The 14303-nt window shown below is 41.7% G+C and overlaps 1 protein-coding gene across 1 annotated transcript in view; it reads left to right on the top strand.

The window, feature by feature from the left end:
* The first annotated feature begins 1863 nt into the window (after positions 1 to 1863).
* Positions 1864 to 14303, top strand: part of NPEPPS (aminopeptidase puromycin sensitive) — a 62636-nt gene continuing 50196 nt past the window's right edge. Inside the window, exons 1-2 of the mRNA XM_073326253.2 lie at positions 1864 to 2166; positions 12757 to 12841. Of these exons, the coding sequence (XP_073182354.1) occupies positions 2044 to 2166; positions 12757 to 12841 (208 nt within the window). The 5' untranslated portion in view covers positions 1864 to 2043. The remainder of the gene's footprint in view (positions 2167 to 12756; positions 12842 to 14303) is intronic.

Below are 14303 nucleotides of genomic sequence, written 5' to 3'. Positions count from 1 at the left end.
TGGGTTTTCTGATGGCAAAGGTAATTTGACTCCTCTATACAGTGGCATTGATGGGTGCTGCTGCACAATGATAGCCCCCGCACAGGCAGCCTTCACACAACTGGTGCAATGCACGATGGTTGGCTGGCTGCCTTAAAAATGCATGAGGCCATCTGAGATGTTCAGTTCTGGGCATCTGGACCAAGAGATTGGAAAAGCAATCCTGGGGAACAGGTACAGAGAACTTATTAAATACCATGCACACCTCCAGCCATTCTCTTCTGTCTCCTTGCCTGTCCTTGGGGCCTTGCAGCCAAAAAGAAATCCCAAACAAATCTGTGCTCATCAGCTGTTTTTTAATTATGCTTCAAGATTGTCTGTTCTTTTTCCGTGCCCTAGTTTCTGCTATAAACTTCTCTGGGTCTCAGCAAATTAATGTTCTCTCTCTCTCTGTGCTTATATTTTAAACAGTGAGATATCACTTTTAACTAAAATAAAACCTTCTGAAAAATCCAGTTGTGGCTTCCAAGGACAGAAGGAAATTAACAACAAAACACTTTCCTTGCATAAGATATTTTGCTCCCTCTTAAAATAAAGGAGGAAATAGAACTCAAAAAGAGATTAATACCTTCCTTTTATTTGTTGGCATTTGAGATTTTAATCAGGTTAATGGTTAACACTGGGTGTACCCATGGAGGAGATCTGGGCCCTATTTATTGGACCTAAAATTACTCTTCCCAGTCTACCAGGAACAGTGGAAATTAACATGCTGGGTGGAATGGAGTATCTTCTGTCACTGAACAATGAGCTAAGCAACCCCGGTGATAGGATACAGAGGTGGGGTTAGTTTATGAGACCTGCACACCCTTCAGCTGAACAGAGGTGCTTGATTCAGTGCAGGCCCAAGCTTAATGGGCAGAGAGAAAAAAGGGCTGTATGGAACTAAGCCACCACTGATAATAAAATAAATTCACTTATCCTCCCATTGAGCACTGGTTAACCTCCGTTGGTGTTTTTTCCTCAAAGCCCCAGCTCCTGGAGTCCTGTTATTTCAGGAGCTGCTTGGCTCTCAGTAATCACGGTTGTGGAATAGGGTTGCCACCTTTAAGGTACAAAAGCTGGGATTTTCCCAAGCCCATAAACTGGACAGCTGCCATGCATACCAAGCACCTTAACAGATTGCCCGGGACAGCTACCACCAAAAAAAAAAAAAAAAAAAAAAGATGGGGGTGGGGGACAATCCTGGGAAAACGGGACAGGCGGCACTCCTGTTGTGGAGAAAAGCAGGGAAACGTGTCCCGAGCGTACGGAGAAGGTGACAAGTCAGAAGGCAAATGAGAAGAACGCCAAACGTATCATTGTCTTTAAGAGCCTAGGGATTGAAAGGCGAGCTCACCGCCCCCAGGGGCCTGGCTCAGGCTGTTGGAGGGCTGGTGAGGGGGACACACGCCCCAGAGGATGCTGCAGTGGCCAAGGCGGGACTGGAGGAGGCGCTCAGCTCTGGAGGGAGGGGAGCAGGTGGGTTGGCTCTAGAAATGGGGGGAGGGGGGATTTGCAGGTTCTAGACATGGGAACCCCTGCCCCACTTGGGGAGTGAATTGTATCCCCTCCCAGCCACACCTAGGCTCCCCCCCCCACAGCCTCTCCCCACGCGCACGCGCACGGCCCCGCCTCCTTCAGGCGGGGCGCGAGGAGGAGCCTGGAAGCGGGCGCGCTTCTGACGCAAACGCGGGCTCGCTCCTTCGGGGCGGCGGTTTCGAGCGAGCGAGCGAGCGGGCGCGCGCCGCGTCACGCCGCGGCGCGCGCGCGCCCTCTCACGCCAGTGCGTGGCGCCGGCCCCCGCGCACGCAAGGCCCAACCCCTTGCCCTCTCTCCCTCTCTCTCCGTGCCCCGCCCCCCCCCCTCGCCCGACCGTCCTCACTCCTGTGTCGGGAACGCGCCGGGCCGCCCCGACCCTCCGTCTCCGTGGGACTCGCTCGCTGGCCGGGTGGCGCGCGCGGTGGGTCCCTCCCCCCCCGCTGCCTCAGGCCCCACGCCCCGTCAGGCCGCCCCCTCAGCCCCGCCATGCCGGAGAAGCGGCCCTTCGAGCGGCTGCCGGCCGAGGTGTCCCCGCTCAACTACGGGCTCTGCCTCAAGCCCGACCTCCTCGACTTCACCTTCGAGGGCAAGCTGGAGGCGGCCGTGCAGGTACCGCGCGGGGCGGGCGCGCCGGGGCCGGGCCCCCCCCCCCCCCGCGGGAGGGAGGCGGCCGGGGGGGGCGGCCTGGGGCTCAGAGAGAGGCAGGAGGCCGGGTACGGCGGGGGGGGGCTGGGCCTTGGGTGAGGAGAGCGGCAGCGGCGGCGGCGGCGGGGGGGGGCGGGGTGACCACGCCCGGCGGGGAGGAGGGGCGCTGTGGCCCCGCCCTACCCCGGGCCTTACGACTGAGGAACCTTGGGGTCTCCCGTGGGGGGCAGCGCTCTCCACGATGGGGGGGGTTGGGGAAGGGATCTCCCCCCCCAGTAAGGGGGCGAGGGGGGCGCTCTTCCCTGGTGGGGGGGGGCTGGTGGCGCGCTCTCCCCCCCAGTAAGGGATCGTGTGTGTGTGTGGGGGGGATCTTAGGGGCAGGGTCTGAAGGTCAGCCTTTAGCTTTCCCCTTTGGGGTATTTCTGTATTGGGAGGGTCTGTTCCCTGCCATTTGCTTTTGCTCGGCCCCGGGCCCCCCCCACATTTCTTGGATGTTTCCCTGTCCGCCTCCCTTTTTCTCCCCAATGTTTCCTTTCAGAGTCAAAGAATCCAAGGTTTCAGAGTAGCAGCCGTGTTAGTCTGTATTCGCAAAAAGAACAGGAGGACTTGCGGCACCTTAGCGACTAACCAATTTATTTGAGCATAAGCTTTCGTGAGCTACAGCTCGCTTCATCAGATGCATCCGATGAAGTGAGCTGTAGCTCACGAAAGCTTATGCTCAAATAAATTGGTTAGTCTCTAAGGTGCCACAACTACTCCTTTTTAAACAATCCAAGCTCTGCCTTTTTTTGTACGGCTGTTAAAACGTCCAGTGGTAGGTCGTAGTTGTACTGGGCAAATGGGTTGAGGCTGTAGTAAAGAACAGAATTATTAGACACACAGGTGAACGTGATTTGTTGGGGAAGAGACAACACGGCTTTTGTAAAGGGAAATCATCCCTCACCAATCTGTTAGAATTCTTTGAGGTGGGTCAACAAACATGTGGGCAAGGGTGATCCAGTGGATGTCGCATACTTCGACTTTCAGAAAGCCTTTGACAAAGTCCCTCACCGAAGGCTCTTAAGCAAATGAAGCAGTCATGGGATAAGAGAGAAGGTCCTCTCATGGATCAGTAGCTGGTTAAAAGAAAACAAAGGGTAGGGATAAATGGTCAGTTTTCACAATGGAGAGATATATAGTGGTGTCCCCCAACGATCTGATCTGTACACCAGTAAGAGGTAAACAGTGAGGTGGCAAAGTTTACAGATGTTACAAACTTACTCAAGATAGTTAAGTCCAAAGCAGGCAGTGAAGAGTTACAAAGGGATCTCACAAAACTGGGTGACTGGGCAACAAAATGGGAGATGAAATTCAGTGTTGATAAACGCAGAGTAATGCATATAGGAAAATGTAATCCTAACTATACATACAACATGGTGGGGTATAAGTTAGCTATTACCGCTCAAGAAGGAGATTTTGGAGTCACTGAGTATACTTCTCTTAAACCATCTGCTCAGTGCGTTGTGGCAGTCAAAAAAAGCTAATGTTAGGAACCATTAGGAAAAGGATAGATAATAAGACAGTAAATATCATAATGCCATTATATAAATCCATTGTATGCCCACTTCTTGAATAGTGCATGCAGTTCTGGTCGCCTCATGTCAAAAAAGATGTATTAGAACTGGAATAAGGTGCAGAGAAAGGCAACAGAAATGATTAAGGGTATGGAACAGCTTCCATATGAGGAGAGATTAAAAACAGTGGGACTATTTGGCTTGAAAAAGAGACAACTGAGATGGGATATGATAGAAGTCTATGAAATAATGAATGGTGTGGAGAAATTGAATAGGGAAGAGTTATCTACTGCTTCACCTAACACAAGAACCTGAGGTCACTGAATGAAATTTGTAGAGGACATGTTTAAAACAAATAAAAGTTCTTCACACAATGCACAGTCAACCTGTGGAACTTGTTGGTAGGGGATGTTGTGAAGGCGAAAAGTATAACTGGATTAAAAAAAGAATTAGATAAATTCCTGGAGGATAGGTCCATCAGTGGTTTTTAGCCAAAATGGTCAAGGATGCAACCCCATGTTCTGGTTGTCCTCAAGCCTCTGACTTGCCAGTTGTAGGTACTGTATGACAGGGGATGGGTCGATTGATGATTACCCTGTTCTATTTATTCCCTTTGGAGCATCTGGCATTGGCCACTGTCGGAAGACAGGTTAATGGGCTAGAGGGACCATTGGTCTGACCCCATATGGCCATCCTTATGTGTCAGGGTTTCCCCTAGTCAGTATTCCAATCCAAAAGGTGCTGCATTTGAGTGGTATTGTATGCATTCAGTCTATGAAGTGGCTTGGAATTATTTGGTTGAAATCCTTTATGTATAACATTACAAATTCTTCTTTTCCCCGTTGAAATCCTTTATGTATAACATTACAAATTCTTCTTTTCCCCTTGGTTAACATCAGGTTGGAAGGCAGGGGGGACGGGGACTGTGGGCCTCCGTATCATGCAGAGCAGAGGTGTCAGTGAAACGAGAGGCTACCCTACCAGTAAAAATGTGTAAACAACCCAAAACACTGAATCTCTCACTTTTTCTGAAAGGCAAAAGCTTTACCATGAGCAGGTTTTCCCTCTGAAGTTAGTTTGAAAATGATGAGCATTTGTTAGGTTCTTGCTGGGCTTTCTTTCAAACTGGCACAGTTTGAAAGAAAGAATGAAGAATATTTGAGGAAGATTGTAAATACCTTGTTTGAAACACACCTATCCCAAAATCCTTTGTCATAAAAGGGAGTTAAAATCTGCCTGTAAACATAATCCTACATGAGTAATAAGGTTGTTAAATATAAAGTATAGAGACTGTGCTTCACCAGACAACTTCCTGGTGTCTGTGTAGATTGGGATTGGGCGAAAGGCTCTGAATGATAGTGAATCTTGTGATTTGGCAGGAAGGTGACCAGTCATTAAGTAAATTTGCATCATGTGGAATATTGAAATTCTGTATTTGGTGGTTCTCCTTTAGCTGAAGTGCTAGAGATGTGCTGCTGGTAGGGTCTTAGGGCCCTGGTTCAAGTCCAGGGCTGGCTTTGGAATTTTGAAAGGCTTTCCCTTTCCCTTTCCCTTTCCCTTTCCCTTTCCTTGTTATCCCCTTTGAGGTGCTCTTAAGGTTAGGGTACAGTTCAGAGAGCACTGATCAATGTATTTAGAGAGTGCATCAACTAGTGAAGAAAAAATGTAAAGTAATGTGAATGTTTTGAAGATACGCGTGTTCATTTTCTGAGAATCCTAGATCTTTGTCTAGTCACCAAGTTACAATTGATTTAATACATAGGCACTTATTTTATGGGTCTTGAGTCTTCCAAATTATTTGGATTTGGGTTGAGTGTAATAACTGGAACCCCATCACCACCTCCTGAAGGGCTAATATCAGGATTTATTAACAAGAACCCCAGTACTAGCAATGGCTGTGTAGACAGTAGTCTGTGTTAAGGGGTTAAAGAGAAATACTTTCTGACTTGGAGGGTGAATAGTGTAACATTGACACCTGGATGAGTCACTAAATTAACCATTTGTTTATGAAAGCTTGTGCTACTGTGTACCTCAAGTGTGTCCGTTCTGCCATTTAGTATCCTCAGTAGTGAGCTGTAGAATCAATAATAAATAAATAATTCAGCTATCCTTTTAAGTGTCAGATTAAAGGTCAGCATCCAGTCAATGAATTTGTTTTTTGTATTTGTAGCAGTAAGCAGGATTTGTTGGTCTTTTGCACGGTATTTCTGTTGGACACTTCTGCCCTGAGCATTTAAGGCTCAAATATGTGTTGCACTTGAAGTCTTGGCTTTGGAACATCAGACTTTTGCAAACTTTTAACCATGTAAACTGATGGATAAAAATACATTTCATTTACTCCACAGAAGTAAATGTTATGTTAATGCAGGATCTTTTCATGTCCGCATCAGAGAGCAGAACCTGTTATGTTTCAGTAGTTAAGATTTTGTTGCAATTGTTGATTGAAGCAAATCATGCAATTTCAAAGTCTTGAAAATTACCAGTACTAACATGTAGTCTTTAATTTTGGCACTTCATTGTTAGTTTTTGTGTGTTAGAAAACTTGACCTTCTTTAGGTTTACTTGTTATCTGCTCTCTTGTCGAGAAACTACAATGTTATGATCTGTCTCTTGATAAAACTCAAGTTTATAGCCATGTGAAACTAACACATTTTTCAGAGCAGTGACGGAGCTTGTTAATATCTATAACTTAAATAGTAAGTTTTCTGTCTGGTTATTCAACATGACTTTTAAATGCTAAAATTTAGCATTTACACAAATACATATATAATTTAGAAGTCTGTAGAGTTCCAAAACAGTCATAAACTGACAATTTATATTGCATTACACTTATATTACACTACAAACAGTGATCCTTAAAAGCATCTTGTGAGGTAGTTCATTTGTTATCCCCCATTTTACAGATGGGGAAGATAAGATGGGCTAACTGATACCCTCTGACTTTAGGAGTATGTCTACACTGCAGTTAGACACCCAAGGCTAGTTCATGCCAGCTGGCTCCATCTAAGGGGCTGTTTAATTGCAGTGAAGATGTGGCATAGACTCACCTTGGAGGGTCCTAGAGCTCAGATCTGAACGTCTACACCACAGTTCGACAGCCCCTTAGCATGAGCCCCACGAGCCAGAGTCAGCTGGCCTTTGGTTTAGCTGGAATTGAAATTAAGGGGGTCTAGCTCCTGGTTCTGTGTTCAGTTCCCTAACCACACTTCCTCTCAATAGTCCAAACTGTTGCAAGTACCTGTTTGTGAACTGTTTTAAATGAACATAATTAATGTTTATTCAGAAAAAGATATGAACTGCCAGATAGTTAAGTCTTCAGTTCATGGAAGTCTCCTGTTGTAACTCTATTTCTAAGGATCCAGCCATCAACTCAGCACAGTCATTACACAATGTCTAGGTCAATTGAAGTCTATTCTGTTTCCACGTTCCAAAAGGCTTAATGCTGGACCAGGAACAAAGAAGGGATGTACTAACATACTGTTCTTCAGCAGCATCAAATTGAAAAGGCAAATCTGAGCTAGCTATCAACAAAACCAATCAGCTGACTCCTAACATTCGACTTCTGATTTAATCCTATAAATTAAAGTTTGTAATGCTGTAGTGCCTCTGAACAATTACCTGTCCAGTTAAGGGCGTAACAGCTCAGAGCTTCAGACAGCCTTGGGCAGCATGATTCTGCTGGTTTGCACATATTGGAAATTGTAAGCCATCATATTAAACATGGAGAACATCAGCTCATGATAGTTCAGTTTTGTTGTGTATAAACTGCCAGTAAAAGTCTACTTGGCTGCACAATAGGTATCTTCTGCCTAAAAGGCTGGCTGTGCAATATAAAATGGATGGACCTTTTAAATCTCTCCTTTCCCAATCCCTTTAATATGCCTTCAGGATATTCTGATATATTTAGCAATGTTTTAACCCGCATCTGTCGCTTTTTATAGCTTGCTTGCTGTTCGCACCGCTGCTTTTCGTCGGTAAAGCTTATGTTGTTCGAGGATGTATGTTTTTTTAACACTCCTGAACAACAGAAGTTTTGACGGCGAAGTGCCAGTGTAGACATACGCTTTGAGTCAGAGTCCAGTATAGCAGTTTGGATTTGTAGTACTCTAATTTAGATCTGAGTTTGAAGATTAAAGGTAATGCACTACGTTTGAATCTGTTTATATTTCACCGTCAGGGGTCCCTGCTATTACTCTCTATTCCTCCTGCTTTTCAAAACTGGCAAAACCCCTTATTTCTCAGTTCTGTGCAATGCTATAATTCATCAGACTAAACAGTTATCTTTTGTTATACATTAAAAAGACACTTACATAGGGATTGTGTAAACTTAAACATTTCTGAAGTGTGTGAATGCTATAGGAAAATAGTGGAATCAAGTGCTGATTGAAATATGAAACAGCTTTTTATAGCAGAGCAATACTGTGTTCAGTATTAGAAGATTTACTACTTGGCTACCATAATCCAATCTAGATGTAGGTGAATAAAAATGTGGTTACCTAGATAAGGACTAATAAATGTAACTGCTGCTGCTTTTCTCTCATTGCCATGATTGATCTTTCAGTTCTAAGAAAGATCTCTCTGTGTATTTGTTTACATTCTAGGCTCTGAACTAGTTTTCATATTTCTGGAGAGTAAAATACTAATCAAATGTTTGGCAGACTCTGAGGACTGAGTACATGCTTGTTGGAATGTTATATTTAGAATGACAGGTTTCAGAGTAACAGCCGTGTTAGTCTGTATTCTCAAAAAGAAAAGGAGTACTTGTGGCACCTAAGTCTCTAAGGTGTCACAAGTACTCCTTTTCTATATTTAGAATAACCATCGGACAACTTTAAATTACCGGGTTTTATTTATCTAGTGTTAACAAACTGTACGGTACACAGAAAGAGTCCATGCACCAAAGATTTTACAAGCTAAGATATTAGTGGTATTAAAAAGAGGCTTCTGATGAATAAAACTTGAGACTGAAGTTCAAGTGGATTCAGATGCCATCAGAACTATCCAGATGTCTTGTTTTTTAATTGCTGTAAATAGTACAGACATCCTAAAGAGGTTTCTTTCCCTCTACTCTTCTGCTTCAGTACCTAATCAAAAAAATTCTGAACATCTTCAACTCATATTTGGAACAGTTATGAAAATATCTATGTTCACAAGTTTCAGACTTTCAGAATTATGGTTTAGGTGAGGTAATCTGTAAGTGACTTTTCCTGTGCCCCACCTATTAATGTGTTAAACATGGATACATCTATGTTAAATTTGATCTGAACACCAGGAAGCCTTGGTGATGGGAGTTATAAAAAAGTGTATGGGGGGGGGTGGAACCCTCCATGCTCTTTGACCTTTGAAACTAAAACTATACATAAGCTTTTTAAAATACATCTGAATTAAAGGATAAAAAAACTGGACATTTTCAGAGTGAAATCTCGCCACACTGTCTAATTTTTCCCTTGTAATGAATTGTGGAATGGCTTGACTTTTAAAGTTTTGAATGCGGTTGGGCTTTCTGGTTGGCAAAGTCCAATAAATGCAGTTCAGACTTTATTGATTATTATGTAATGGAAACTATAAAAGGATTCCATGAGCCAAGCTTCCTTGATAGTTAAGTTACTTAGCCTCTATGCAGTAATTGTCCACAGACTCACTGCCTTTCTTCCCTTATTACTCAAGGACGCAAGCTGTTCAATGATCACTATTCTTTGCGCTAAGGTAGTTTGATATGGATGATAGCCAGAGTGTTAGCCTTTACCCTTTTCAGTTCTTAATGAGGTGCCTGATATGTCTAGTTCCCTTCTATTCCAATGAAATTGGTCATTTTTGCAGTAGCATGAACTTTTTATTTTAAATTGCTGCTGGTTTACATGAATATTTTGACTTCAGTGAAAGTATTATCTCTGAATTTTCAGATCTTTGCAATGTCTAATTTGGACAATGAAAAGTAAAATTTCAAGTAGTCTTAATCTCTGCATCCTTTTTTGAGAGTGAAATTTATAGACCCCTCCAAATTAATTGTGTATGCAAATATGAGTAGACACTCCTCTTCAGATATGTACACCATTTTGAAAATGAATCCCCAAGGAAAACTTAAGAAAACAGTTAAATTTTTACTGGTATTTGAAGAGGTGAAATTGAACTAGCTTTGAGTTTGAGTTCAGTAAAACAATTATAACTATTCTTCCTCTGAGAACATGGAAAAGCAATTGTTGTTTCCATTGAGACTTCATATGGTTAATATATCTGGGACATCAACAAGCCAGTTCAAGTTGGTAACAGAGAGGTGGGGAAACTTGTGCTTCAAAATATTAAACTTTGATCTCCCACTTGGGTCGATGGAATTCTTGTCTCCAGAGAAATAAACACGGTGGGAGGAGCAGGAGGAGAACTGGAGGAGGGCTTCACCTTTCCCTGTTGTTAGGCTACAGCCAGTAGCAAGATAGTAGACAGACTGTTAGTCTGTTCCAGGATGGCTATTCTGGAGGGATCTGCTGGGTATTTAAACTCCAGCACCCATCTCATCTCAGTTTTATTGCAAGTGTTTTTATTTTGGTTATTATTGGCCCTGTAGTTACTTCTTTTCTTCTCTCCATCTTTTTCTTGTACTGAATCTCCTTGATCAACCTGATCTGTTTGAAGGACAGCTTAATTATGTTGTACAGCTGTGTGGAGCAAGGGTGACACTTCACATATTTATAATCTTGGAAATGAATGTACCGCATCCATCAAGAGTGCTTTTTGCCTTCTTAACTTGATTGTGTTCATGAATACAAACTACTACATGAGCAGAATAAGTGTCTTCCAGAAAACAAACTTCTCAAGCTTATAAACTGTGTTTTCTAAGTATTCACTTAAATATGTAGTTTTTATTAAAAGATATCAGTCTCCATAAGGCACTATGAATGTCTGATAAATTTAAGATTTAGGTTCTGGCAAAGTAGAAATGGTTTAAACGTGGAGTGTTTTGCATGGATTTTGTCATTCTGCCTCGTCTTTAAGGATTGTTGAAGACTTGTTAAAGATTTAGTTGAGTCCTACTTTCTTTTTAATAGAACGGGGGGAGGCTCCCTGAGAACCAGCTTCCCTGTCTGAAGATTTTTTTTTAACTGTGCTTATAATTATAGCATCACAAGTGTACTCTCTAATTCTTGGTGCATAGTCATATTAATTTGCTGATTTCACCTGATATTTGTGGGGGCTGATAGAGTAAACATCACATGTTAACGGTTAACCTGATTCCTGTAAATGTTTTCCAGCACTTTGCACCCTTTTGTAAAACTGGCTTGTGTTTGCAGGAGGCAAGGGAAATCTAAAAATAGTGCGTCCTCACAAAGATTTGACAATGAAGTCGTCTCCAATCAGTCCTAACCTCTACTGTGTTTCAGGCACTGTGTTCTAATGAAAACAGTTCTGTGTGTTTAGAGCTATTCAGAACTTTTAAAGCCGAAGACTTGTTAACTTTGGAATTTTCTGAACTTGGGATAGCTCTTTCATGTATCATTCCACTTTTAAAGATCTCAACTAGTTGAGGAATTTGGAGTAGTAGGTTGAATAATAAGGGTCTTCCAATTTAGCACCATTTAGAAAAAAATTTTTACACCATCTAGTTTTTTCTGAAAACCAGATTGACTGTGTCCCTTCATTTTTTTTTAAACCTAAATAAGAAATTTCCTTTCATAATCTCATGCTGAAATCTGTGTTGGTTATGAAGGTTATATTTATGGGAGGGGATGTAGAACCTCCTGAGTTGTATACTATGTGGAAAAGACTAGTTCTTTGCCAGATCTAGATCATGTCACTTTAGCTGTTACGTTTGTTTAGTTTCATATCATGGAAATATGTTTCTTGGTACTTTGATACCACATTAAATTTACTGGGTGATATTGTTGGGTTATTTTATGCCCAGTGAAATTAAAAGGCAACATATCAAAATCTGACAGAAGGAAATATTCTCTTTACACAATACACAGTTCTGTGGAACATACTGCCACAGTGTGATTGAGGCAAAGCTTTGTAGTATGCACAAAATAATTATACATTTATTAAAATATTTATAGTTACACTAGTTAGGATAAAAGAGTGTAAAGAATATTATCCCCTTTTGCCTCAGGACTAAGCCAATCGCTAACTACTTATGGTTAGGATGAAACTGCCTCAGTAGGTGTTTTGTGTATTTTTCTATCATGCAGGTTTATACACTTTCTTCTGAATTATCTGTTACTAGCCACTGTGGGAGACAAGCAGTTCCTAAAAACTTCCAATTTTATTTCGTCCAGAATTGTACTCATTTTGTAGTAGACTGGTATTTAATTTGGGCAACTCTCTATTCAAGCTTTTGCATCCAAGTGAGATGTTGTAGAAGTGAGGCACTTTATTATATTGGTAGCCAGCCATTTAAAAAATAAACAATGTGTGTACAGACATAAGTTGTCAGAAGATAAACTTTTTACTAGAAGTTAAAGGCTACTACCCTTTCAGCAGATGTTCCTGTACTATGAAGTTCTTGTGTAATTTTTAAATACTGTTGACAGTGTAAGATGTTTTAGCTCATCTTCAGTAGTTATACTCTCCACTTTTACTGTAATCCATTATTGCTTATTACTAACTGGGAAGATCTCTAACTTTTCTAAGTATTTATTATTTGCATGGGGACAGTTCTTAGAAACCCCAGTAAAGGACCAGGGCCCCATTGTGCTAGTGTGCTCTACAAATTTAATACAGATCCCTGCCCCCCAAAATTTATAATCTGAGTAATAATAAATAGGTTGAAATGGTCTGAATGTAATGTAAATATGCATGTTCTAGTAAATGATTTTATGGAAGAAAAGGAGAGGATGTGGTGGTATATTTTTTCTTAGTAGCTACTTCGTTGCAATATTTCATCTAATTCCAAATGACTCGTGATGTCAGATTAAATGAAGATACAAAGTGAATACCAAGCAAAAGATAATGTTAAAGGGGAATGTGTATGAGCCTTTCATGACATTTGCTGATAGAACTTCTTTTGCAGGTGAGACAGGCAACCAATCAAATTGTGATGAATTGTGCTGACATTGACATTATTACTGCCTCCTATGCACCAGAGGGAGATGAAGGTAAGAACTACTCTTGATGCAGTTTGTTACATGTTCCCTCTCAATGCTTTTGACACTGGAAGTTCCGTCACTCACAGGGTGAGCACTGTCACAAGACTTTCTTAGCTGTTGCACCAAACTCTAGTCTACTTTAGTTTGCTGTGCATAGATTTTAAATGTGTAATGTAGTGGATGTTCTTAATTTGATTTGCAGATTCTTCATTGGGACTCCTAGTTCTGAAATGGGGGGAAAATATGGTAAATGTTGGGTAGTAGGCAGATACTACTTTACCAGCCCTGAATAGGAAAGTGGCAAAAAAGAAGAGGTAGATACTCTCTCTTTCCTTGTTGGTGGATTCAAAAGGGATACATAGAAAGAAGACCTATTATTTGAGCATTTATTTAAATGGGTGAGTGAAAGAGCTGAGATTACAAATAATTTTATGCTTTTAGAGTTTAGGTGTTAGTCCAAAGCTGAAGTTTAATTCCTCTACACACTGTGTTTAAAAAAATAGTCTATTTTAATTTGCACAAAAAGGGAAATTGAGTCGTAGCTGGAATTCTACCCTATTGTGCTTTAGCATTTCAGCTCAAGGGATGTTTAAGGTTGACTGTTATCCATTTATGTAAGACCATGGTGAGACATGGTCTTTACTGTGAGGCGTGTGCAGTTCAACACAAATGACAAAACATGGGGTAACAGTGCAGGTAAGGGAGGTGTGGTAGAATCGATGGTCAGATCAGTGTAGGAAAGATTCATGGGCAAAGGTGGGAAGAAGGCATTTAGTATATGCGAGTGAGAGTGTTCCAAGCATAGGAGCAACATGATTAGAAGGCATGAATCTCAGCAGATATAGGAGACAACAGGAGTATTTAGAGGTCCCAACTGGGAAGAAATAAGACTAGAGAAAGGTGGAGATGAGATTACATAGGGCCTTAACACAGAGGACTGGAACTTTCAATTGATATGGGAAGCTAGTGAAGAGTTTCAAGATTACAATGTGTGTAACGTGGTCAAGGTGGTGAGAGAAGATGATTTCAGCAATGGTGTTTTAAATAGATTGGAGGGTGGAGAGAAATTATAGTAATGAAAGCATGAGATGACCTAGGTGTGGGCAGTATGGTCCTTGATATAGAAACGCTTAGCTTACTATGCAGTAGATTTACAAAATAAGGGGAGTTAAGGATGTTTTAATAACTTGTTTGTGAGCTCTTAATATTTTTAATGGAATCTTTAATAGTACAAACATGATACACAGCGGGCCAAATAGCTGCTAAGAGTACATTTTAAATTCTCCAGCCCGTAAAAAACCTCTGCAGAACTTTCCGAAGAGAATGCTATGATAGTGATGTCAGTGAAGCATTCCCTTTAAATTTTGTTATAAATAGAATGAGCTACTGTGGGTTTGGATTTGGAAGATGTTCTTTTAAATAGGTTAAAATTTTCTTAGCGTCTTCAGTTGTTGGATAAATGAAAGGGAGT

Source organism: Lepidochelys kempii, chromosome 27, assembly GCF_965140285.1.
Source record: "Lepidochelys kempii isolate rLepKem1 chromosome 27, rLepKem1.hap1, whole genome shotgun sequence".
Classification (NCBI taxonomy): domain Eukaryota; kingdom Metazoa; phylum Chordata; order Testudines; family Cheloniidae; genus Lepidochelys; species Lepidochelys kempii.
The sequence above is the reverse complement of the archived record's forward strand: the minus strand, read 5'-3'. Positions and strand labels throughout refer to the sequence as shown.